Source organism: Chinchilla lanigera, unplaced genomic scaffold (assembly GCF_000276665.1).
Source record: "Chinchilla lanigera isolate Chin_1 unplaced genomic scaffold, ChiLan1.0 scaffold00034, whole genome shotgun sequence".
Taxonomy (NCBI): domain Eukaryota; kingdom Metazoa; phylum Chordata; class Mammalia; order Rodentia; family Chinchillidae; genus Chinchilla; species Chinchilla lanigera.
Genome location: NW_004955435.1, coordinates 11,509,376 through 11,536,931, shown reverse-complemented (window position 1 = coordinate 11,536,931; position 27,556 = coordinate 11,509,376). Strand labels below are relative to the sequence as shown.

Genomic DNA, 27,556 nt, shown 5'->3' with positions numbered 1-27,556 from the left:
CATAGTTAAACGAAAAGTACTGTTCCAAAGTCCTCTGATTATCTTGGGAAATAGTGAAGATCCTGTTGCTCAAAGAATTTTTTTTTAAAATTTCTCACCTCTATATATTACCACTTTTTCCTGTTCAGCTCTACTTTCATCTCTTTGAAGTGTTGGCTTCTGATAATATTTTGTTGAAACCAAACACTGGGTCCACAGAGCAACAAAGAAGATGCTTGAAAACTATTTCTGTTTGTGGTATGATTCTAAAAGCATTTTTACATGAAAAGTCTTTCTGAGTAAGAATTTATGTATACCTATTCATAAAATTTTCAGAAATGTAGAAATATTAAAAAACAGAAACAAAAGTGAAATTCTGTAGCAGTTTCACTTCCTAGTTGGCTTGTTGTTGACAGTTGGCTGCGTGTTATTTTGAATATCCTGCTGGGTGGAAGTCCTGGCAGCCCCTGAGCTCCAGATTGGGAGGGGACACGTGGGCGCTGGGGCCCCTGGGCAGTGGTCAGGTCTGAGCGTACCTTGCCTTTTCCTACAGAGGTTTCTACCTCTGCAGAGCAGTGGCGGGGCAAGAGACCTCCTTTAGCAACCTACTTTGAGAAGGTGGAACTGGAGCAAATGCTCAGAAACGCACGGGTGATGACTTTAGCCTCCTTAGCATTTTCCTTTGTTAGGTTTGTGTTCCTTTTGCAGTGTTATTTGCATCAAATAAACCTACGTGTGGTACGTAGTTACTTTTTATTTTTTTAAAAATAAAATGTGTCTAGATTGCGATTTAGGAGAAAGCAAAGGGCTGAAAGTGCATAAATCTTAAAACTATGTTGTATTAATCTTTCCGTAGCTTATCTCTCTATGGCAGTGCTTCTCAAAGTGTAGCGCCTGAACCAGCAGCATCAGTGGTGTGGAACCCTTGCTAGAAATGCAAATTCTCAGCACTGCTGTATTGGAAACTCTGAAGGTGGTGCCCAGCAACCCGTGCTTTAACAAGTCTTCTGGTGATACTCTATTGCTTAGGGCTGTCTAGGGGAACAGAATCAATAGGAAAAGTGTATGTGTGTATGGTTTAAGTATAAATATGTGGGTGAAATTATTCAAGGGATTTCTTACATAGGTTTATAGGATTGGAGGCAGGAGAGTCCACACTGGCTGTCCGCACACTGGAGAGCCGGAGGGCGCTGTAGCTCCTCAGTGCAAGCGGCTGGAAACTGCAGATAGTAGAAGCAGTGAGAAAAAGAGGCTCTGTGAGCTGCAACTTGCAAAGCCGTAGGGCTGGGGCCGGCTGAGCTGTGTGGAACTGTCCTCTCACCCCCATGTGCCCTGGATGCTGGATATGGAACTACAGGACTTCATACTTGCCCTACTGGGCTTTGGTTTTGCTTTTGTCTCATTATTTTCTGTCCTCCTGTTTCTCCATTTTGGTATGGACATGTTTATCCTATACCATTACGTATTAGGAATATACAACTTGTAAAAATTTTGCAGAGGGTTCACAGAGAAAGAGCACCTCAAGTCTCTCAGAGGAGACTTCGACTTGGACTTTTAAGCAGTTCTGGAACCGCTGAGACTTTGGGGAAAGGATTAGTGCATTTTTATTTGTACACAAGATAGTTACCCCATGTAACATGGAATTATGACCTTGTCGTCTGTTCTGGTGATTTCAGTATGGGTTAAGGAGGCGTGTTTGGTTGTCAGATTCACTAGAGGTAGAAGGTGATGTTTATGCTTGTCACCTTCCTTGTTTTGTGAGCTGCCCAGGGGATTAGTAAAGCATACTTCCGGGGGGTCATGGAGGAGTGATGCTGGGTGCGATATCTAGTCCCTGACCCCTTCTCTGGCGTTGTTTCCTTGCTCTGATTCTTGGCGGCCATGGACTAAGCAGCTTTGCTCTACCGTGCTCTTTGATCGTGGTGCTTCTGCCTTGGAGCCAGCTGGCCGTAGACTGAGTCCTCTGAGACAGTGAGCTCATAAACCTCTCCCCCTTTACGCCGTGGGTGTCAGGCATTCTGCCCAGCAATGGGAAAGCTAACCAGTATAGAAACTGACTCAGGACAGCACTTGAGGACTGTTGCTCTATATAAGAGCAAAGATGGCCGAAAAGCTAATTTAGTTTATCTTCACACATTGTCTACTAACTTCTACCTCCATCTAAAGGTGGTGATGTTGTCAAGGCAAAACACAATTTTTAAGTGCTGTCCTTTTTATGTCTCTGATGCTAGGATGCCGCTCTCAACTTTAATCTACGTAATACCTCAGTGACGGTCCTTTAAAAACTTTATGTCAACGTAACTGACTGGAAAGCCTCTGCTGACCTAGAGATCCAGTTGGGCTGAACTATTCTGTACTCTTCTGAGCTTTGTGAATCACGTATTCTTAGCAGTTTTCATTGGATTATAGTAGTTCATTTAAATGTCTTTCTCTTTCCCAAAGTATTGGGATTTCCTTGAGGAAAGGAACTGCATGTAAATGCCCCTTTTTATTCCTGATACCTAGAAGAATTCATGGCATATGCTCCATAAATATTTAACTGAAGGACTAAATGAAAACCTTAATGAAATTTTAACTTCTCCACAGTTGAGAATTACTAATAAACTGATGTTACTAGGAAGCTAGAATGACTTGGGTATGAATTCTACTGACTGTTAAAACGGGGTAGGTAATTTCTATGATACTGTGTCGTCTCCTGTGTAATATTGGTACAGGTCTTCCCTGAGAGGTTCATGTAGAGTTTCTGACATACAGCGTTGAAAGCAGGTAGCTGCCAGTAACCATGCTGAAATGAGCACCTTTTGCACATTTCAGTACTTGGAAGACTATCATGATGCTCTCACAAATCACCTATTACTATAAAAACGTTTTTCACTTATTTTGAAAAATTACTCATCAGAATTAAAAAGCAAAAAAAAAAAAAAAACAACTGAATTAAGCTATTGACTATTTGATAAGAAGGTAAGAAAAATGCTTCAAATATATTGGTGGCAAAAGGTTTTAATCAGTATGCACCTATGCTGCAAAGAGGCCCTTTTATGGTAAATTTGAATAATTATACTTTATTTGCCAACAGATATGCATGTCCATTTTTTGAACTTAGCTTGTGAGACTACTGCAGAAATTACAGATTCTTCCCTGATTCTCAGGAATTTATTTTGTGAGGCTTTCATTTTTGCTTATAACCGTAGATATAGGGTGCTTTCTTACAAATACGTAATCCTTCTTTAGGTAAGAAACACATTCATACACTTCCTAAGGGGGTTGACACTTAAAAGATCAAGTCCGTCAAATATTGATGAAGTCTAACACTGAACATTTTAGGTAACTTGTCTATAGCTTTTCTCTTAGCTTATAGGTAAAATCAGTAATCTTATACATCAAATTATAGACTGTGAATACGTATGGACACTCACGCACATTGGCCCAAGTAGGTATGGCATGTGTCTAATAACATGTAGGTTGGCCCCTGTCGGCTTACTGGTAGGAGCTAGCGTAGTTTAGTTGGGTAGAGTTGAAGTTAGAGATGAGCTGTGGTGTGGATATGATTTGTTCCCCTCAATATTCGTGTGCTGGAGGTTTGGTCCTCAGTGTGGTGATGAGGTGGTGGTAGCTCCTCTAGGAGGTGGGGCCCCATGTAAGGTAACTGGTCACCAGGGGCACCGTCTGTGGAAGACATTACTGGGGGTCTCAGGGAGTCAGTTTGTTCTGCAGAGACTGGATTGTTGTGAGTGAGGCTGCCCACCATGCTTGTCCTGTTTCATGCGTGGCCGTTTCCCTTCCCTTCCACTTCTCCGTCGTGTTGGGATGTGGCGCGGGGAGCCCTCACCAGGGAGGGAACTAGTGGGCTGCCTGATCTTGGACTTGCAGCCTCTCAGACTGCGCCAGCTCAGTCCCTCGGTCTCTCCCTCTTTGCTTCCTTTATCACTGTGTTGCCCAGGCCAGTACCAGTCTCCTGGACTCACGTGCTCCCCTGTCGTAGCATCCTGAGTCGCTGGGCCTGTGGGCGTGCACCACACTGCACCTAGCTACACTCTTTTCTTTGTAAGTACCTGGCTTCAGGGATCTTGTTATGGCAACAGGAAATGAATAATAAGACCAACTAACTATCGTAATTTTAGAGATGAGAACTTGGGAACCGGAGGGACCCCAAGACCTGACCGTTGTCTCACAAGGAGTTAGGCTCACAACTGGGATCAGAAACGCTGTGGACTGCATGGTGTTTTGAGGCAGTCGTATTGGCAAAACCATTTAGTAGGAGCCACTGTGACATACTGCTTGTTTCTGGGACCTTTTGGTTGGGCCAAAGAATAACACTAGGACTTTCTGTTAGCTTTGCTGTAATTCAGATGATCACTTACCCCACTGCAGAGCTTTTTCCCCTTCGTGAACTCTGAAAATTAGGATTTTCTGTGATGAAAGTTAGGAGTGAGGTGGAAATCATCAGTGAGACTGAGGAACTTGATAGGGTCGAGGGGAATCTTTTAGTTTCTTACTTCCAAAAGCACAGCTTTTCTGATCTGGCCTTGTCAGAGGTATGTTTTGAAACGTGCAATTCAAAATGCCCCTCTAGAAAAATAGTCAGTATCAAAATGTGCTACTGAAGCCAGATCTCTTCATAGCAGCCCAGATACCGTCTGTTCCATAGTATTGAAAAACTCACAAGTTGCACAAATGTTTAAAAGTGGATGTAAATAAGACTGTGGGTTTCCCTGGTAGCACCCTCTTAATTCTGATTGCAATAAAGTAGCAATCTAAAGAAATAATCTTAAAAGATCATCCAGACATCCCCTAAATGTACTACGTTTTGATAGAGTACTCACTTTTGAAAGAATGGTTAAGACATATAATCAAAGAAAATAGATAATAGTATTAAAGCAGAAACAATATTATTAGACCAGCCTGTACTATGGGACAACAGATCCTCTCTAGTTCTCTCTGTCCAGGGAACTTTATTACTTATATGCTATAAGAATTTTTATATAGCTGCATGGATATATCAAAGATGCCATGGTGCTAAAGGCTTGAAAGTTACAGTTTACTAAATTATTTAGACATGAGCTATTTTAGTGATTTCCCCTGCATACAAATAATTTCTGCTTTAGGATTTTCATTCATTTCCTTAATACTGCCAAGAGCAGAGTAGCCTGGCTGGCAAGTGAAGGCAGACCCCGTCTGCTTGCTAGACACGTGCGTTAGACGTCATCTGTCTTCAGAGATTTCATGAGGAAAGTACTGTATTTCACGACAGCTTCTGAGGAGGTGGAAGCCCCTCCATATAACTCTGGTGAAAGAATTTTGGACTGTGGTGACTCCCCTTTTGTCATATAAGTAAAGTTAACCTATTCTTCCAGCTGAAATATTTGATTCCAGGTTAAAATGAATCAAAATATCAAACAAAACTTGTAAGAGAAAAAAGCAGGGTAATTTTTCCCAATCAAGTGCAACACAGTGTCATACCTTTGCTGCCTGGAGTCCTTTAACCAAAAGGGCTGAGATACTTTTCTCTATCCTTTGAGAGGATTATTTTCTCTGTGCCAGTTCTTGGTACATACTCAGACCCTAAGGGACATTGAGATTATCCTGGATTAAGCACACATACTCAGAGGGCTAATGACTATAGCGTAATTCTTGCTTATTGCAAAATACCTGAGATCCAGAAAAAGAAACCTTCCAGAGTTCTTAAGGTAAAAATCCCCTGCAAGATTAAAGACTACAAGATGAAGCGTTTTAAAACCACAGCTACTGTCACAGTGTCTCAAAAATAACTGCATGTGTAACACAATCAAAGTTACTTCAGAAGGGAAAATCAGTGAAGACTTGGAATGGAAAAAACAAGTGGTTTCAAAAGTGATGAAATTAAATAAGAGTTAATATTCACTCTTTTTCTTAAGTCAAAATGCAAGCGAATTTCAAAAAGCTGATAAATCAAATATATTTATGTTCAAAGCAAAACTTCATGTGATTGAGTGTGGTTCTCAGCACAGGCTGAAACGTGGAGAAGAGAGACAAGATAAAAGCTATGTTCTTGCACCAGGGAGACAATATAGTGCTTACACTTGTGGGTCTGATTTATTTCACTTATGAGTGTGGTCTCTAGTTGCATCCATTTACCTATGAAAGCCTTGAGTTTATCTTTTTTATAGCTGAGTAATACTCCATTGTATAAAAATACCACATCTTTTTAAATTCATTCCTCAGTGGATGGGCATCTGGGTTGTTTCCAAGATTTAGCTGTGACAAATTGTGCTGCTATAAACATGGGTGCACATACATTGCTGTAATATGATGGTTTCAGTTCTTCTGGAAAGATACCCAGAACCTGAATGAGTAAATAAAATCCAAAATGTACAATAGACATTTTGAAAGGGAAAGAAACTGCTCAAAGGGAAGGAATAACTGGGTTGAGGGAAAAGAGAAAAGAAAGAATGAAGGGAAAAAATATATATATGTGTATTCAGGAATAGCCTGGATAATTGTACTGCTGATTTCTGTTGCTTTATTGAAAGGAACAGTTAATGCTTAAATATTTTTTCTTTTTGTGACCAATTTTGCATGCTTATATCTGGTAATATGAACCACTAATTTGAAGACAGCAACCACTGTTGAATTCCTAACATTTTGTTTAGTGAAATTCTGTATCTTTTTAATGCTACTTAATTTTTCTATTTGCTTTAAAAAAAGCTATGAATCAAATTAATGACCATAAAAATTCTATTTTATTAGTACTGGCTCTAATAGATGTGTGGCATAGTACACACACATTCAAGAGACACACACGCATTCAAGACACACACGCGTTCAAGACACACACACACACCCTTACACACTTCACACATAGTTTCAGATTGCTCAGGTGAGCCTGGGTGCTTCCCGATGAATTGCAGACCTGTGAATGTAGCTCCACCCAGGCTCGGGTCAGCAGCCCTGTTGTAGGATGTCCTGACCACGTGGATCTCTACAATTCTTGGCGGTTCTGGGTTGGCTATTTCACCCATGGGCAGCCAGAGCAGTGCTGTGGTGGACTAGTTCATGACCTGCCTATGTGGGAGCACCCAGCTGAACTGAATCACCATGGTGCTGGGCATGGAAGACCCCCGGAGGATTGTTGCCAGAATGGCATACAGGGAGAAAGTGAGGGGAGGGTTGGATACCGCTGAGTCTCCTGGAGAAGCTTGCCGGCTGGCTCTCCTGCTGCGAACTTGGCTGTTCTCCACATCAGAGAAGCTTGGGTCCTTGCTGTCACCAGGGATGGCTGCTCTTCTCTTTGCGGGAGCTCAGGGCTTTGCCTTCAGCTCCTGGCCCCGGTGCAGATCCCTCAGCCGTCTGGCACAGATCCTTCACCGTGACGGTGCAGACTTTCCAGCTTCCACCACTGGCCTTTGGGCCTTCCCAGTGCAGATCCTTGGGAAGGACTTGTGTGAGACGCTGCTGTGGGCTCTAGGCTGGATTCTCCCAGTCTTCGGTGTGTGGACAGATCTCTTACACTCTGCTGCATTTGACTTTTGGGGTGAATATTAGAAAATAATCCTATAAATAGTGTGTCCTGCATTAAATCTATTCCCTTGCAAACCACTGACTACTACAAGTGTTGAATTTCAAAATATGCCTAGATTTGATGGTCTGTGTAAAGCATCTTAGATATAGCAATTACCTAGAATTAGATCAGATTTGTTAAAGTTTTCTCGAGCTAGACCTGCTTCACTGTGATTGGATGTACCCACTCGTGCACAAATGGGGTGGATCCCTTTTTCATTTCTGGTTGTACCCATTACCTTCGCCATCTCCAAGGTGACTTCCTGATCAGCTCAGAAGTAGGCTTTGTTAAAAGAGCTTCCTACATTCAGACTCCTTCTTATGCAGCCAGCGGATCAGTGTTTTTAATATGCTGTCACAGTTCATTCTCTAGCTCAAAAAACTGTATTGGCTCCTGTAATATAAAAAATAACGTCTAGGTTCCTTAGACGTTAGAGCTGTTGCTTGCAACTTTTCTCTGAAAGCCTGTTTCGTACTCTCCCATCCCAAACCCAAAGTCCTCACTTCCAAGTGTGTGTTCCCATCGTGTATGCCACTCGGTCCATCCCTTTTTGGATGTGGTAACTGGTCATTTATCTGCCACTAAATGTTCTAGATACCATGGAAATGGGATGCTGCAGTGAGCAAGTCTGATAGACTCACGAATGTCATGGAACTTACACTTTATCCCAGTTAGACAGATAATACACAGATATGTAGCACTTCAAATGGGAGACGTGAGGGCGGATATAAAACTGGGGTGGGATGGGGCACAGATGCTCTCTGAGCTCCCGTCGCCCTCCCTGGCTCTTCAGCGCATGTGGCACTAATCACACACTGTGTTGATTTTCACAGTTTCAGTTACACGTTCCGGGTCAGATCACCAGGGTGCAGGTTTTGGCGTTACTATTCTCCATCTCTATAGCCATCGTTAAGTTTCTTAGCCTCACTCTTCCTCAGTTTATTTCTAAAATGACAGTGTTATTATTTTGCTCATAAAACTGTCTTGAGCATTTAATAATGTCTGTAAAATGCCGAGAACAGAGGCTGGCGTTATATGTGTGTACAGGTGCATATGCGTGTGTATGATATATACTAGCCCTCAGTTTTTTTTTTTGTCTTTCTGAGACAGGGTCTCGCTGTGCAGTTCAGGCTGGCCTTGAGCCCACTCTGTAGCCCAGGCTGGTCTCGAACTTGCAACGATCCTCCTGCCTCAGCCTCCTGAGTGCTGGGATTACAGGCGTGCACCACCACGTCTGGCTAGCCCTCAGTTGTTTACCACCATTTTTCTTGGGGTGAGGTTAATTTTAAATGTATATAAATATTCACACCTCCGACAGAGAGATACTCCTTAAACACAGCAGAAGATTGTGTTTCCTTATAATCTGCTTAACTGCCAACCAGAAGAATCAGCACAAGCTCATGGGCTCTAGACTTTGAACATCATTTATTTCTAAGTGGGCCTGTTAACTGCTTCTCTTGTATTCCGTTTAATAGTACCAGATTTTACATATAATTCTTTTCCCTAGCTATAAACACTAAGCCCCTGTGTTTCAAACTCTTAAAATGTAGAATTTCAAATTAACTGATGATCACAGGACTCTTTCTTTGGCATTTTATTCCACATGTACTTGTACCTAAATGCTATAGAACAAATTTATTTATAAAGTTTTCTGTGAGCAGCTAGCACTGCTATATAATATTGGTCCCACTTTCATAAATAGTAGTGTCTTAGTTAACTGCTGAAATTCATATGGATTTTTATAGGTGATTGCTATAATAGTGTATGTTCCCTATTTCTTTGTCAGATTAAATGATAGAAGAAGTTAACATTATGGCATTTATGTTTTCATGTGAATTTGAACTGCACCATTAAACGATTGATTTTAGACTGAATATACAATATATATATATATATATATATATATATATATATATATATTTCCCCCCCCCCCGTACCAGGAATCGAACTCATGACATTGCACTTTCCAGGCAAGTGCTGTGCTGCTGAGCTAAACCCCCAGCCCCACAACATGTATATTTTTATGAAACTTTATTATAATGCTGAAAAGTTTTCCTATACATATAATCTGGATTTCTATTCTTGCAAAGCATGGGAATGATATTTCACACATACGTCAACAGTGGCATGGTGAATTGAACGGATGATTTTTGATGCTTCAGTTGTTCACTTCATGTGAGACATGGTAGAAGATTCAATGGGACGAGGAGAGGTGGTTAGCTTTTGAGGTATTTAACAGTTCTCAGTATGTGGTCAGGATACCCCAGGATGAAGGAGCACTACAAATAAAGTCATAGTTAAAGTGTTAAGTACAGTCATGAGCTGAATAAAGAAGTTTCCATTTTAAAATGAAAATATCGTCTGACTCAAGGTTTTGTGACATTAAGTAAAACTAAGTGCTTAATCTAGGACCTGCCAATTTTAGGCAATCAGTAATTATTTGCTAAATTGAAGAGTGAAAAAGAAAATCTCGATTCTGTTTGGTTTCAGGGATTGAGAGAGCTATTTTCTATCCAAGCCTGTGGTTTTCGCCCTGGCTGCCTATTAGAATGACCTAAGAAGCTTAAAAATTCCAGTGTCAAGCCCTCATCACGTAATATTGGTTCCTGGAAGATAAGGTCTGAGTATGGGGGATGTTTCTTCAGTGCTCTCCTGATGTTTCTGGTGTTTATCCAGATGGAGACCCACCTGTCCTGAGTGTCTGAGAATGGCCTGTGTATAGCTGGCCCTCTCATCCTGGCCGAATATATTCCAAACGCCTGGCACCTCTGCCTTCCTCTGCACTGCAGTACTGTCCGTTGGGTCGGCCTGTGTAAAGTGTCACTTGTACTTCTTCAGCGAGCTCTTTTCTGGTCTCTAGCCTGCTAGTCTGTTTTCCTTTAGATAATTTGTTGGGCTGGCACCACAGTTATCCCAGAAAACAATCTAGAATGTGTTATAGCCTAAGTCTCTAGGCCTGCCAGATGAATTTCTACCTCTGATATGGCGGTCTGAACCTAATCCATTTCACAATGCATGGGAAATTGTTACTGTAACTTGTCACGTTTGATAAATGGGGCCAAATAAAGGGAGAAAGATTTGTTTGGAGGTAGGCTGACTTCAGCACTTGCAGACTGACTGTGGAACATTGGTGAGATTATTTATCTCTGGGAATGTCTTTTCCTGCTTGAAAGAAAGAATAAGACAAAATTAATTTGCAGAAATAAATGGAATAAAGGTGTATTACTAGACTGTGAAGAACACGAATGCTTTTGTGGTGAAAATACTGCAAGGGAAGACTTGATCTCTGTTAGAAAGTCAGATCTCAATGTGTGTGTGCCTTCCTTAGGGAAGCTGTCCCAGAAATCCCGGATAAATCCCCTCCTCTGCTCTCCTACGGCGTTGTTTGCCTTTCCCCATAACTCTTACTGCCTGTGGTTGTTTGAATAAATTGTGTTTTGTTGATTGTTGACTCGTCTGTGAGGATTCTGGGGACTAGGGCTTGTCCAGTTTCTTTAGAGAGTGTCTGCAGGGCTGAACTGGCACGTCCACTGGATCAAATGAGAACGGTCAAGGGGTTGACCTTTATAGATAGTGGGGACGTGGCAAGCAGGCCTTGCAGAGGGGCAGTTTTCTACTCCCCTGGGGCTCGCCACTTCCTTTTGGGTGTGTTCAGCCTTCCGGTTCCACTGAAAAGGGACACAGACAGCTGGAAGTGTCAGCTCCTACTTTGACTGACCATGCTTACCTGTGGGGTCTTCGGGGCCTCGTGCCACTCCTAAGCTGCCACCTGCTTGTGTATATGGGAGCTTTGCCCAGCCGTTTTGATGCTGCGGGTCTCCTTCATTTCCCATCATGCTTGAGTGCTCTGGCGGGTTTGGTCCAGACCTGTGCTGTCCCATACCGCCTGCAGTAACCAAGTGTGGCTCCTCTGCGCGGAAGGTACCTGTAACAACAACTTACAGGTAGTATAAAATACCTTGCTTTTATATTTATTATGTGAGAGCAGTATTTTAAAGGCACTGGCACTGAATTAAATAACATGTGAATATTACCTAAGCGACTGTACTTGCAGTCTCATTGACTGGTGAGAGTTGTGTTCCACCTTCAGCCCGCCTCACCTTGTGACTTCGCTCAATGAAACACCCTTAGAAGTGAGGCTGCTGGGCAACCCGCTTCCTGCGCCCCCTTCTGTCCCTCTCAGACAGAAGGTTTTTTTTCTCTAAGTAAATTCTCCTACTCATAATAAATAAATAAAAAAAAATGTGATTGCAATTAATTTCACCTTTAAAGTTTTCTAATGAGGCTTCTTAAAAATTTTAAGAGATGTGTGTGGCTTATATACTTCTATGGACTAGCTCTCATCTAGAAACTACATGTCTAGCATAAAAACGAACCAATGTAGCTGCATTTCAGTTGTTCAAGTAGGTATGAACACGAGCACTTTCAAGCAGATTATGAAGTAATTGGAGTTACCAAACCAACCAGAACGGAAACTTTTAGGACTCATTTTATTCTGCTAGTTCTGCGGGCAAAGTTGTAATTTTTACCAGGTGGTTTGAAATCTGAGCCTTGCTTCCATATACTTGCTGCTTAATACTCTGGGAGCATTTCTGAGGCTGGGACCAAAGATGGAGCGTCTGCAGGCTGTCAGTCAGTGACACCTTCTCTACTGGGAGGTCGTACTCTGGTATTGCCTTTTCTTTTTTTTTTTGGTTTTTTCTCCGGTACCGGGAACCAAACTCACGACCTTGCGCTTGCCAGGCAGGCGCTTTGCCGCTGAGCTAAATCCCCAGCCCCTGGTATTGCCTTTTCATTCTGGGACTCTGCATTTCATCGTTCAGAGTGGGGATAGCTATGGGCAACATACAGGAAGCAGAGATCTTTGCTAGCAAGCTGTAAACAGAAGTGAGCTGAGCTTGGAAAACGTGTGTTGACTTTGTCCCATCTGTGTGATTTGTGGGCAGCTTTGAACATTTACCAAAATCTCCATGTCCTTGAGTCTCATAGAACTTCCAGTCTGTTGCAGATCACAAAGCCCACTTTGGCTGGACACACGGCTAGGACACACACGCCCCTTCAGAGTGAGTCGCGGTGGCAAAGTCTCAGTGGCTCCCCAGTGAGCTGCTGGTAACACGGGCTGCTCCAGCCTCAGCCGCTGCGCTAGTGACGGCTCTGTGAGTAATCACTGTTTGCCTACGGGGTCTGTGCTTTAATTCCTGTTCTTGTTATTGAACGTGTTAAAATGGCCCCATAATGTTTGTTGCTTGTATCTCCACTCCCTGCTTAAAGGCAGGGAATGATTTGCAAATATAATTACATTTTCAAAATGAAAGTATTTCTTTTGCAGTAGTGAACGAACAACTAAATTTCTTAACATTTCCCTATATGTGTTTATTCAGTACCTCCTGACAGACCAATATATATTTGGAAGAAGCAGTATTTTCAACTAAAAAAAACTGTGCTTTCAGCCAACCAGCTGCACTGATGAATTCCAGGTATCTAAACCAGGGGCCCAGTTGAGACATTGAGTAAGAAAAGCTTCTTACAGTCTGATACTTGGTGGGAGAAAGTTAACCTTCTGGTCCTAGTTTGTTTTTTTTTTCTACTTGCCCTTGAGAATGAAAGTTTCAGTTTTGAATCTGCCTCTGTAAATTACAGCAATGTGCTCTGCTGGGATCTGCGTGCATGATTCTGAGCTCTGTCTGGCGCACAGAGCGGCTGGGTGTGGTTTGACATGGCAAGTGCTGCAAGAGGAGGTAGAGTGAGACCTGGAAGACTTTGGGCAGGTTGCTAAGCAATCAGCGAGCGTGTAAGAATTTTAAGGGGAGAGTGATGGTAATGTTGGTGTAGTCATATCGGCAACTTAGAAACATCGTAGACCTGTGTGTCGTCCAGGTAGAGAATGAATTTGAAGGGAGTGAAATCGGAGCCCTGGAGACAAACTTGCAGCTATTCCAACACTTGAGCAAGAAATAGGGCTTAGCAAAGCCCAGATCTTAGTTTACATATGATAACAACCGCAGTGGCAACAGCAGGGATGACTGATTTCATTAAGAAGCAATGACAGAAGGCTCAGATGTTCTTCTGTGCGCAGCGTGCATAGATTACCTCGTTTCACTTCTGCAGTAAACTTGTGTGACGGGCAATTTTTACCGTAATTTCGCAGCTAAGAGAAAAGGCTTAACACATCCCGGTGCTTTTCCAGCCAGAGCTAGAGCTGGGATTTGAACCCAGACAATGTGCCTCTTGAGTCTGTACTCCAGGCCAGTTCAGCATGACTTTCCTGAAGGAAGTTCTTGTTCTCTGTACTTTCAGTTTTGTAGATTCAACAAGAATAGTTCTTGTTTTATGATCGTTGCCAGGCTCGGCACAAACTGTAATTGGACCTAGTTAAACTGTAGACACCTACTCTTGGCAAAGAGGAAAATTCATTCCCCATGATTTATAAGCCTGATAGAGAGGTAATGCTTTGTTCATTGTATCTGGGCTGAGCCTTTGCTTTGGCCACAGAGGAGGTGCTAGCATGGGTTTCCAACAGCATCCTACAGTGGGAGGCAAGAGCCAAGGGTTTAGGGAAAACTCTGAACCGAGTTAGTGAAAGTGACACTAAGCTCAGGGTATTGTAAGTGGGGTGATTCACTGTGTGAAACTAGAATTGCAGAGAAAATTAAGATCCTGAGTTCTGCTGATTTCCTGGGAAACTTAAGAGGAAATATACTGTTAATCTGAAACTCACTACCTGTTCCGGTTTAGAGGTAGGTCTCTTTGCCCTGGGTAGACCAGCTGCTTGCTCTTCATGGTCGTGGTTTCCTTCACTCAGCACCCTGCAGCAGCTGTAACATACTGCTTCTACAGGGATGACTTGTGTTCGTGTAAACGGCAGTGTAAACAGCACTCGTGTCAGATCAGCAAGGAGTGGATGTTTTTCAGCAGTTTCATGAACAGAATATTTAAAAATGGGTAGATTTAATCCATGTAAAATGTTGCATTCTGTATTAATCAGTTTCAAAACTGAATCATAGGATGGTAAAAATAGAGCTCCAAAAATAAAACTCATCAGTAGAGAGAAAAAGTTTGAAAAAGCTCTAGTTTGCTCTTGGTTTCAGGAGATAGGTAACGCTTTCTCGTGTTTAATTTTCGTAATGGTTCCCTCTTCAGTTATTCATTTCTTTCTCACTGTTTTGCAAGGCAGATGGTACTCATTCACTTGTTTAGCAACAAGTATTTTTGTGTTACGTGCGCCTGCCTGGGAGCTGGGTGATGGGAAGCAGTTTGGTTTCCCGGCCCCGTTGGAAAGACAGAGGTGAGCAGATCACAGAATGCCCGTGAACAGTTAGCCTCACGCGGGTCCCGCGGAGAGCACGCTCCTACTCATGCCGGGACTCATAGTCGTCATCTTTAAGGATCTTCCCTGTAGCCGTATTTGAAAAGACGTTCAACAAGGCTGGTAGTTGTAGGTTTTGCAGCAAAATGTTGAAAAAACTCATCAGCAAGAAAACGGCTGGAGTTTTGTAAGAAGCACACTGGACTCTTAGCTGTGGTCCTCTTTAGCCAGAAGGTTGGACAGGGAGGAGAGGGGCAATTTTTACGTGTTACTTCAGTAGGACAGAATAAATGTGGCTTGTTTGGGGTTACTTTAAAAGGTCAGATTTATTTTAAATAAAGATGGTAGGGCCGTTAGGTCCAGGGCTTGGTGGGGACGCCCGGGACCCAGTCTGGCAGGGGAGATGGTCAGGAAAGGCTCCCTGGGGGAGGTGACCTTGCTGAGCGCAGGATGTGCGTGTCAGCCGTGCAGGGGGATCCAGGACAGGAGCACGTTGCTCAGGGGCGTCCCCGGACCTTCTGGGTAGGCCTTGTGCAGCTCACCGCCCTTCATGTCCTCCTCCTCCTCCTCCTCCTCCTCCTCCTCCCTAGCGGGGTGCACAGTGCTCCAGGGACGCCTCCCAGGGCTCCTCAGGCCGTCCCTCTCCCCTGCTGCCCTTCCTGTCCGCACCGCTCAGATCTCATTTGGACCCTTGACAGAAACGCTTCTCTGTGTCCAGTCATTGTCTGCTCCCCATGCCTGCCTGCCTCAGTCTCTCCTTCACCCTGCTAGTGATCTTTGAAACCTGGCTGTTCCTTCCCTAAACTGTCTCAGTCCCTCTATTGTCCCCCACTCCATGCAGAGGTGAGAAGCCTTGCTACACTGGACCTGGTGTTTGTGTTACCCAGAACGGTCTTCATGTCCTTGTCAACGCCGGTCTCCTGACCTAGTGAGGGAGGGAGGGGGCTCGTGAAGGAAATTCGGTGATGTGGGTTTAGTAGAGTTATTAATTTATTAATTTGCGAATAGTCTCCCTAAATAACCTTGCGTTCTGGGAGTTGATGTCCATAATTTCCTTGTATTTTTAACAACTGAGAAATTAATACATTGCAGAGAAAATAATCTATGTCTTTGGAGTGTTTTCTTTTGTGACAGTTTTTGAGTGGATGTTTGGAATGACAGGTCAGAGTCCCCACACACAGGATTTGAGAATCTGGCATTAATCATCACTTGTCTGTGCTAAATCCGCATGCGGTCTCCTTTTATAAAGTACACGTTGTTCTAAAATCACAGCATTAACTAAACAGTCTTTATTTGCGTTGGCTAAACTTAGTGTTAATGAATAGGAGACATAAAGCCAGCTTCCAGCACTCAGGACAATTCACTTTTAAAATAAACTGCATGTTATTCTTCCATCCCTCTTGTCTTCCAAATTTGTCTCTGTTATTTTCTTATTATGTAATTGTAACAAATAACCCTTGTCAAGTAAATACTGGGAGTTGGTTTTGGCTTGTTGATTTTCACAAATGTTTGCATTTAGAAATACGGTCATCAGGGCTATATTAATATACTATCGTCTGGCTCCCCCTGGTGGATATTCATATAAATTATTTAGCTAGAGCATTTCTGCACTGCCCGCCCCCCCCCCCCCAATTTTGGGGACTAGGTGAGTGGAACAAAGGTTGTAGTTTTTCTGGTTTTTGGTTGAAAAAAGGGACAGAAGGTACATTTTAATTTTGTAAATACGTCATTTTATAGACCATAAATACACTGCTATTAAATAATATGCATGGCAGTAGTTGTGCTGTTACTTTTTTTCTTGATATTAGTGACAGTGCGGGGACCACAGTGTAAAAGAGAATCAGAGGCAGATTTCACCCAGAAACTTTGTAGCAGTGCTACACAAGGGTAGGATACGGGCTACCATGCACTAATAGAGTTAGTACGAGGGCGCAATCCTGGTCCATAGCTCATTCCACAATCTCCCCAAAGCTAGACTTTTCACTGAGTAATACATAATTTTGGGACTCTTGGAAATGATTATTTTTGCTTTGAATGAGTTTATTTTGATGAATTTGTTAGTATTTCTAACTTGTGATCTGAGTTTACAGAGTCACTAAAATTGCTTTACCTTTATTTTGGGGATTTAATTGATACCAGGTTTTATCAGAGTGGTTGTATCTTGCCTTAGCATCAGATACTTCCCACAGTAACCAGGAGGAGTTGATGAGGGTCTTCAGCCACACCCGCATATCAGGGCAGTTAGGATACTGAAGGTGAGGTCAGGAATTTAGCTTAGCTGGTGACCCTGACCTTTGAACCCTTGGGAACCACTCTGAGGAATTCTGCTACCTTCTGTCTTTTGTTAGTGAAATTTCAAAAAAGAATTTATTTTTTATATTGAAAAAATTTAAATTTTTTACATAGAGCATCTGTTTTGAAACATACATACATTGTAGATGTATATATAGTCAGGTGGAGCTGATTATCACATATGCTCTCACATATTTTTCATATTTCCTATTGTGAGAACACTTAAAATCTCTTCACAGTTTTCTAAAATACAGTACAGCACATCGTTCCTACTGATAGTCACCATTAATTAAACTTATTTCTGTGTAATTTACTTTATATAACAAAACCTCACATTTATTGAAAAAAGCATTTGATGGGCACTGTGTTTTTTAATTCTTTCTTTAACTTCATGGGCAGTTAGCAGTTATTCATGGCACTTTGCAGAGCCTGGCAAAATGAGCTTAGGTAGAAGCTAGTGGGCCAGGGTCCCTAACATTCTCATTCCCTGCAGTCAATTTCAGACTGCAGGAGTGTCTGACCTCTCCTAGCGGGCAGGAGATGAGAACAGGTGTGACCAGTACTCTTGCTTGGCGTCTACAGAGGGCTGGAGACTTTAATTTTATGCATCTTCCTTTTCACTAAGGAGACCTCAACTCAGAGCTTTTGGCATTTCCCCCTCATTGTTAATGGACCTTGCAGTAGAGCCTCTTTAAATTTTGTTTTGCTTAATTTTGAAAGTTAGGACAAATTATATCCATTGTCACAAAAATAGTTTATGAGAAAATTATATTTGAGGTCATTGCCTTCCTCACCAAAATCTTAAGAGTCAGATGATCTTAGGTATAGTGTGTTAGCTGTTGTTTTTTTGCGGGGGGGGGGGGGGGGGACCGGGAATTGAACTCATGACCTCAGGCTTGCCAGGTAAGCGCTTATGCCACTGAGCTACATCCCCAGCCCATGTTAGCTGTTCTTATTCTCTTATTGTTTTGTTAGGGAATTTTGTTTTATTTTCACATAAAAAAAATTACGCCCCAAAACATTGAAGGAGGATTAAAATTTCTAAGTACTAATGCTAAACTGTGAAAGGCAATTTACATTTAGATACCAAAGATCTTGGTAAAGAATGCTTGAAATAGATGATCAAGGGTAATTTACGAATTTTTTTTCCCCTGAAAATAGTGGCAGTTTCCTTAAAATCAATGATTATAAGGTATTTTACATGTGTCGTTTCACTCTTACAATAGTCTAATGCTCATGAATTAACTGTTACTGGAGATATTATCTAGATGAAGAGAGTGAAGCCCAGAGAAGTCACGTGCTCGTGCAGAGCTATCTGGCCGGGATTCAGACCCACGGTCTGCGCCAAGAGCCCACGCTCCGAACCCCGCAGTAGCGTGGTCCTGTAGAGCCTGTGGTGATGATGGAAATATCTGACACCCGTGTAGCCCAGTAAGTGGCAACTGGGGCTCCTGGTGCTTACAGTGTGGCTAGTACTACTAAGGAACTGATCTTTTGTTGTTTAAATTGTAATGAAGTCATATAGCCTCTTGTGGCCAGTGGTAGTCTACTCATGAACACAGCTGCATGTGGTCCTTCAGAACCTGTAGAAGTGGAGATACCGGAAGTTTGGGATCGCTAAGGCTCTGTCTCACTGACTGGAAAACCACAACTTAGAGGAGTTAGCAATCTGCTTTAAGTCACTGAGCTAACGTTGGAGACAGAGCATAATACAGGTGTTCATGCTCCTAAATCACAGCTCCTCCCATTCCATAATTCTTTGGCATCTGACATTTTTCTTTTTTTCTACCATCGTTAATATTGAATTGAAAAACTATTGGTTATGGAAAAAATCTTACTCTCTCTCAAATGTGTAGCTAATAAATATTTTCCTTTTTTCTCAGGTTATAGAAACATTATCACGGCTTTCTCGTACACCGATAGCATTGGCCACGGGGATCAGGTAAGCTCATTTCTTTGTGGTTCATCTGTCACATCCAGTTCAGTGTAGTGATGATTTATTGAATAGTTCCTGTTTGTAAAACATCTTATATGTAGGGGCCATGTGTTATACAAGACAAGCACATGGTGTATAGTACCAAGTATACCTTTGAAATTTCTTGAGCTACTAAAAATTGATGCATAGAATTGAATGATATATATTGGCTAAACACCATTCTCCATTCACTGGTATGTTTCTGGTTTTATTTCTTATACTTCTAACAAGCACAAATCTTTAAATAGTAATAGATTCAGACAGATATAAAGTGGTATATGTACAGGATGTGTATTGAAGGTTTGATAATATATTCAAAACTTAGAAGGAAGTTAGTTAAATAAATTATGTCATCTCCTTGCAATGCCATATTGTGCAGTTGGTAAACACTGGTGGTACATGTGTGTTGTTTGAGGCCTTTTCTGATTCCAGTACTAGAGACTAACTTAGATTGGCCAGTAAATTTGTATTACAAACAGCTCAGTGGCAACACAGTAGCAAGCATCTCCTCTTCTAATCTTGTCTGTGTTTTGGAGTCCAGCTCATAGTCACATTCTGATGGAGAGGAACCAAGCACACCTTACAGGAATGCTCAGAACAGGTCAGACGGCTCGGTTCATGGACACAAAGCAGGTGCTTTGAGGTCCCTTCCCGAGAACTGGACTATGAGTTTGGCCACTTTCTATAGAAATGCCCTGTAGCCTGGTAATTCCTCAGCTCCTCCTAACTTGCATCTTAACAAATAAATACATTTTCATGTCAGTGTGCATTTTATTTCATATGTAAACACTATATTTTGAAAAACATGATCCAGTGTTCATGTATGTATGTATTTCTGATTCTGAAAAGATAAAAGTTTATCTTTTTAATTTTCCTTATCTCTGTTTTCCACAATGGACTGCAGTTTTCTATTATGGATTTAATAGTATTGACATAAAAACATAACACATGCTTAAATTTATAAAAAAAATCAGCTTGAAACTTTGGGATTTTTTTTCTTCAGAATGATTTCATTAAACTTGTTTTAAAGAGGAAAAAATAACAGTAAAACAATTTCAAAACAGGTTAGTAGGAGAGTTGCAATAATTAATATATTGCATATTGTTGTCCTTGTAGTAGTTATTTAGAGTACAAGATATAGGCATGATATCTTATCCAAGCAAAATTAGCACAAGCCCTTTCTTTTCAATGAACTAAGAGAAACTAGCTGTTTGACTATCCTAAGTATCTTGTGGGGCCGGGGATACAGCTCAGCAGCACATGTGCCTGCCTGGCAAGTGCAAGGTCCTGAGTTTGCTTTCCAGGACCAAAACAAAACAAAACACAACACTATACTACCTTGTGCATAAATATATATTTTTTCTTTTTCCCTTCCTTTCCCCTAAAGCCCCTTCACAGTTTGTGTTTTGAACAGTTTCTTCATAATTCACTATATCTGTTGTGCATTTTGGACTTTACTTGTTCAGCTTGTCGTACTAGTGAGACAATGCAATGTTTATACATATGGGTCTGACTTATTTCACTTATGAGTATGGTCTCAAGTTGCATCCATTTACCTGTAAAAATCTCTAGTTTATCCTTTTTTATGGCTGAGTAGTACTCCGTTATAAAAAAACCCATATCTTTTTTTATCCATTCCTCGGTTAATGGCCTTTTGGATTGTTTCCAAGATTTAGCTATTACAAATTGTGCTGCATACATGGGTGCACATATATTGCTGGAGTGTGATATTTTTAATTCTTCTGGGAAGATACCCAGAAGAGGAATAGCTGGGTCAAATGGGACCTTTAATCCTAGTTTTTAAAGGAATCTCCAGACTGATTTCCACAGTGGTTGCACCAGTCTACACTCCCACTAACAGTGGAGAAGGGTTCCTTTTCCCCCACACCCCCACCAGCATTTGTTATGGGTTGATTTCTTGATGACAGCCATTCTTTCTGGGTTGGGATAAAATCTCAGTGTTGTTTTAATTTGCGTCTAACAAATGACCAATGACATTGAGTGTTTTTTCATGTATGTATTTGCCATTTGTATTTCTTTATCTGAGAGGTGTATATTCATCACAGATGCCCATTTTTGGATGACACAATTGTAGTGGGGTCCTTAATATCCCACTATCACAAATAGATAGATCAACTAGACAAAAAGTCATCAAAGAATTATTAGAATTAAATCAAACCTGTGAACATATGGACTTAGTAGATGTCTACACAGTGTTCTACCCCAAAATATCAGAATGCACATTCTTCTCAGCTGCACATGGGACGTTCTCCAAAGCAGACCACATATTAGCCCACAAAACATGTTTAAGTAAATGTAGACAAATTGAAATCATTCCCTGCATACTGTCTGACCATAGTGCAGTGAAACTAGAAATCAGCAACAAAGGAAATCACAACCAATGAGTCACAGAGGAAATTAAAGGTGAAATTAATCAGTATATACAATTAAATGATAATGCTGATACAACATACCAAAACTTATGGGAAGCAATGAAAGTAGTCCTGAGGGAAATTTATAGTGATGAACTCATACATCAGGAAAACAAAATGAGCTCAAATGAACAACCTAATGTTGAACCTCAAACTTCTAGAAAAAGAAGAACAAATTGAATCCAAAGCTCATAGAAGGGAGGAAATTATAAAGGTAAGGGCAGAAATTAATGCAATAGATACTAAGAAAACAATGCAAAGAATCAACTAATTGAAAAGTTGGGTCTTTGAAAGAATAAATAAAATTGATAAACCATCAGCCAAACTCATCAAAAAGAGGAAAGAAAAATGCAAATTCAAGCTATTAGGAGTGAAAAAGGGGAAATCACAGTGGATCTCACAGAAATCCAGGAGATCATCAATACCTACTATGAGAACCTATATTCAAATAAGATGGAAAATGCAGAAGAAATGAAGAAAATATAAAAATTCTAAATAACCTGATATCAGCCAGTGAAATTGAAAATGTAATTAAAAATTTACCAACAAAGAAAAGCCCAAGCCCTGATAGACTCATTGTTGAATTTTACAAGAAATATAGAGAAGAACTAATGCCACTAATGCTGAAACTAAAGAAATTGAAAGGGAAGCAGTACTTGCAAAATCATTCCTGGAATCAAGTATTACCCTGATTCCAAAACCAGCGAAGAGAACTCAACCATGGAAGAAAACTATAGGCCAATCTTCCTAATGAACATGGGTGCAAAAATCCTTAATAAGATCCTAGGAAACAGAATGCAGCAAATCAAGATTATACATCATGAGCAAGTAGGATTCATCCCAGCGTTGCAGGGATGGTTCAACATATGCAAATAAACATAATACACCATATTAACAGCACCAAAGACAAAATCACATGATCATCTCAATAGATGCAGAAAAAGCATTTTTCAAAGTCCAATACTCATTCATGGTAAGAAAAAGCCCTACATAAAATTGGAATAGATGGTCTTTACCTCAGTCTTATAAAAGACATCTAGATAAACCAACAGCTTACATATTAAATGGTCAAAAACGGAAAGCTTTTGGTCTAAAATCAGGAACAGAAAAGGATGTCCTTTATCACCACTCCTATTCAATATAGTTCTGGAAACATTAGCCAAAGAAATTAGACAAAAGAAAAAATAAAAGGAATAAAAATAGTAAAGGAAGAAGTTAAATTATCGTTATTTGTAGATGGCATGATACGCTACATAGAAGACTCCAAAAACTCCACCAAAAAAACTTGTAGATTTAATATCGGAATGTAGCAGTGTAGTGGGATACAAAGTCAACACTCAAAAATCGGTAGCATTCCTGTACACAAGCAACAAACCAAGAAAGAGAAATTAGGGAAAGCACACCCTTCACAATAGCATCTAAAAAATGAAATACCTAGGAGTCAATCTAACAAAGGATGATGTAACAGATCTGTACAGTGAAAATTACAGTACCCTAAAAAGGAGATCAAAGAGGATGTCAGAAAATGGAAAGATATCCCTTGCTCTTGGATAGGAAGAACCAATATAGTGAAAATGGCCATACTCCCGAAACTGCTGTACAGATTCAATGCAATTCCCATTAAACTACCAATAGCATACCTCACAGATCCAGAGAAAACACTCTTAAAATTATTTGGAACCAGAATAGACCTAGAATAGCAAAAGCAATTCTGGACAACAAAGGCAAGTTAGGGGGCATTATAATCCCAGACCTGAAATTATACTACAAAGTTACTGTGATAAAATCAGCATGGTACTGGCAAAAAAACAAGTCTGAGGATCAGTGGAACAGAATAGAAGACGATGATGCAACCCCTAACACACTCAGCCAGCTTATCTTTGACAAAGGAGCCAAACATGTTCACTGGAAGAAAAGTAGCCTCTTTAATAAATGGTGCTGGAAAAACTGGCTTTCCACATGCTGAAGACTAAAACTAGACCCACATCTAGCATCATAGACTAAACTAAAGCCAAAATGGATCAGAGGTCTAAATATTAAAATAGAAACACCAAATTTACTGGAAGAGAAAAAAAGGAGAAATCTTGAAGACATAGATGTAGGCAGAGAGTTCATAAACAAAACCCAGACTGCAAGGGAAATACTACAAAGAATCAACAAATGGGATCTCACCTCATTAAGACGCTTTTGCACAACCAAAGAAATCACCAACAGAGTGAAAAGACAACCCACAGAATGGGAAAACATTATAGCCAGGTGTCCCTTAGACAAAGGACTTATATCTAGAACATATAAATTAAAAAAAAATCAGATACTCCAAATTCAAAATACCCCATCCAAAACGGATTTTACATGTATGTTGATTTTTGGAAAAAGTTAGATTCCTTAAATGTTCTAAGTGTTAAATTAATCAGTAGACCAATATAAGTCTGCCTTTTCAACACAACTATTTAGAAATAATTTAAATTTCTTATTATTTTAATGGTTCCTCATTGGTGGGACATGTGACATGCTTGATGTCAAGGAAAAGTAAAGTGTATGACATGATAATGTGACTTTCTTAGGAATAAATTTGAAATATATTTTTTAACAAAAAAGTACATAATATTATGAGGCAAACAAGAGATAATGTGGGTTTTTTGTGGAACAAGGGACAAAAATATGACAATACCCTATTCTCTCTGAAGTCCAGCTGACTGATTTGTCCAAAAAATGAAAATAAAATATGCAATTTAAATACCTTAAAGTCTGAGTACAAAAGTATGTCAGGGTCTGGAATCATATTAAGGGCATGATGTATTTTTGTCTTCTATTAACTTTCATTTGTACTAATGAACTGAGTCATAGAAGGATGGTTGTTACCAAATTTCTTGTCCTATCAGATCTTAGAACTAAAAAGAGAGAGTGCTGAAAGCAAAGGTACGTGTACGGCTGCTTTTTCTCTGAATGGAGCACTGCAGTGAGTGCGTGGGGTGACCCTACAGATGCGTGGCGGGGGAGGACGTATGGCACACAAGCATGTCCTCAGCTGCACATGTGTCTGTGGTGGCCAGCTGCAATTGCAGCAGAAGATTTGGGGTAGCAGGTGCCTCAGCCTTCTGGTGGAAGCCCAGTAACAACAGCTCAGCAGACACTGTGAGGAGCACTGGACATCAGTGGACATGGCCGGTGACGGTTTGGCAGCGATAAGCTTGCATATTTAATGAGACGTAAATGTGCAGATTGGCTGCTACTCATTCACCCGTGTTTTCCCCCTTTCCTAGGCCCTTTCCAACCGAAGAAAGCGTTAATGATGAAGACATCTACAAAAGCCTTCCTGACTTAATAGAGTACGTTGAACATTTTCAGCAAAATTAGGCCTCCTCCAATTTTGACATCTAGCACGGATCTTAATTGGGGATATGAAGTAAGCTCTCTGAAGAGTAAAGGCGATTTCATGATTAAGACGTGTAAGAAATAATCTTAAGCTGATGACAGAAAGCTTCAGCGGAAGACACATACTGCAGCTGGCGTTTAGTGCCTGTCACGTGTCTCTGTGAAGGGTAAAGAAGCAGACTGCACTCAAGTAAAATTTGGATGTTTCTCAAAAGCGTAACAGAGTAGTAGATAAAATAGGAATTAGACAATTAGGAGATAATGAAGAAGGAATAGAATCTATGACTGGAGTTGTAGCGCAGGTAGTGTGTGGCTTCTCAGTTTCAAGGAAGGACGAGATACTGTAAGTACGAGCTGGACTTTTTCAGGGATATTTGTTAGATGGCATTTGTTTTGAACAGAGATTCCTCAGGTCTTTATTATTTAATAGTAGAGGTAGAATTCTTGGCGGCTGATTATCTTCTGCTGATTGAGTGACTTGTGCAGATTACAAATCAATATAAGACATGATCCTCCCTTGTCAAGGAGCTGATGACACAGATCAGGGGTGTTTGAAAAGAATTCTAAGAACGAGATTATAGTCTTAGAGAGATTCATAGAGAGATAATAGATTCATTCTCCGGGAGAAATTCAGCCACTTAACCATTCAACATTGAGAGTGAGCTTATATTAGGACCTTTGTTTGCTGTTTTGTTGGTCTGTAGGACTTGGCCCTCACCACTGAAGTCTCTTCTCAGATGTGTCTCTCTATAGAGAGACCCTCCCTGACTACTTTATCTAAAATTGCCACCACCCGTTTACCTTGCTCTGAATTTTCATAGCATTTACAACTGCCTGGGACAGTCTGGCTTGCTTTACTTATTGTCCGTTTCCTTGTTAGAAGGCAAACTTTGTCAGATCAGGGACCTGACTTTGTGGCTGTGTTCTTAGAACTTCAGTGCCTGGTGTGTAGTAGGTCAGTATGTGAATGGATGAGTAAGTTTGCACTGCACTGTGCACCTGCTGCTTGCCAGGTGTTCTGCTCCAGGCGTGGGGTCAGCTGGCAGGAAGAGCATCTTGAGTGTTCATTTGTGTGCCAACCATGTTAGCATGATCTCGTGTAGTGCCTCAGTGTCCCTAGGTTTCTACAGTTACCATAACAGTAATGAGAACAGCCACATTTTGAAAAGCTAAGTAACTTTCTGAAGGTAAGTAGTAGTTTTTGAACTTGTTAGGAAGTAGTAGTTTTGAACTGGAAACCCAGGCAGTTCTTGTTCTGGAGCACAGGCTCTCACTCATGCTGACTTTCAGATGCACCCAATTCGGCCTCTGAGAACTTGCACCGGAAGAGCAGGGAGGTATGTGCGGCCGGAGCGAGCACCACAGGTGTGCAGCAGCTTTCCAGGGTACTAGGTGGCATTTGCAGTGGTCTTGAAGTCTTACTTGTTAGATATCTCTTAAGAGAGGTTCTTTTTATCTCTTCCTAAAACTTCCAAGAATTCACTGGCTATGCAAGATGGGTGCTGATTGTCTCATTAAATTGGCTGTGATCTTCATAAAGTGACCATAAGCTTATTGGTCTTGTGATCGAATTCTTTAAAGTATTAGGAAGAATTTATGACTTCTAGTGTTATGACGGTATTTTTCTTGTTAAATTCCCACCAGTGATCATTTATACTTATTAATTTTGTGGCCTCCTCCCACTTTGTTCTGCTCACAACGTTTTTAGGTGAGATCGAGTGTTTTGGAAGGGTAGTATTTAGGAGTCAAAGGCAGGAGCCCTGGGACTAAGAGCAACAGAGAATAGATTCATAGTCTGTTTTCCTTCTGATCAGCTCCTCTCCATGCAGAACTGTTCCTTTACCATCTCTCATCTTAGTTAGCTCCCTGTCTGAGGAGATCTTCCTACTCCTTGATGTGTTCTAGGCAGTGCTTATCCCAGCTTAACTATCTACCATTTCCTGGCCAGGATGCTTGTCTGGATCCTTCTGTATGGAAATCATGGAACTGCCAAAATGGGCCTAATCTCCTCAGATTCCCAAAGTGCATCCTTCACTCCTTCCCTCTCTTCCTAGTGCTGATTGGTCAGCGAGTGTGGTTGACACGCTCTTGGAATTTTCTGCATTCCTCCTCTCATTTGCCTTTACAATGGTTACAGCTCTCAGTCTCTCTCACTCATAGTATTTTGCCTCTTGGCTCATTGATCTCCCTGCCTATCATTGTCCTCCTCCATCCTACCCCACATAAACCCCCTGCTGATCCCCAAATACACAGGGTGGGTTTGAGTTCAGAGTGCATGGCCCTTTGAAGTTTGGTTTCAGCTCTTGTCTCTGACAGTCTGTTTCACTGACCTGGGCACAGTGACTGGAGTGCCAGTCCTCATGTGGTCATGCTCATACCCTCTTCTCATTTGCCGTGGGTGTGTGGGAGTCCTCTTTGCCTTTGAATTTTGTGAGAGAAGAAATTGTATCTTCTTATTCCGCAGCCATGTCTCCTGGAGGACAATATTTTCATAGCAAGTATCTACTGAACAAATAGATAAATATATCCAAGATCCAGCTCAGATGTAATTCACTTCTGTGAAGCCTTCCCTGACTTCTTTTGTCAGAGTCATGTTTTGCTCTTTCCTCTGGCCTTCTATTTTGCATTCACTTTCCCTGTTGCATGTACAGAATTATGTT

At 41.1% G+C, this 27,556-nt stretch overlaps 1 protein-coding gene across 1 annotated transcript in view; it reads left to right on the top strand.

Annotated features, from left to right (window-relative positions):
* Vav3 (vav 3 guanine nucleotide exchange factor) overlaps positions 1-27,556 on the top strand; it is a 272,134-nt gene that overhangs the window by 62,112 nt on the left and 182,466 nt on the right. The window contains exons 2-3 of the mRNA XM_013516527.1: positions 18,998-19,056; positions 24,785-24,850. Coding sequence (XP_013371981.1) covers positions 18,998-19,056; positions 24,785-24,850 — 125 coding nt within the window. The remainder of the gene's footprint in view (positions 1-18,997; positions 19,057-24,784; positions 24,851-27,556) is intronic.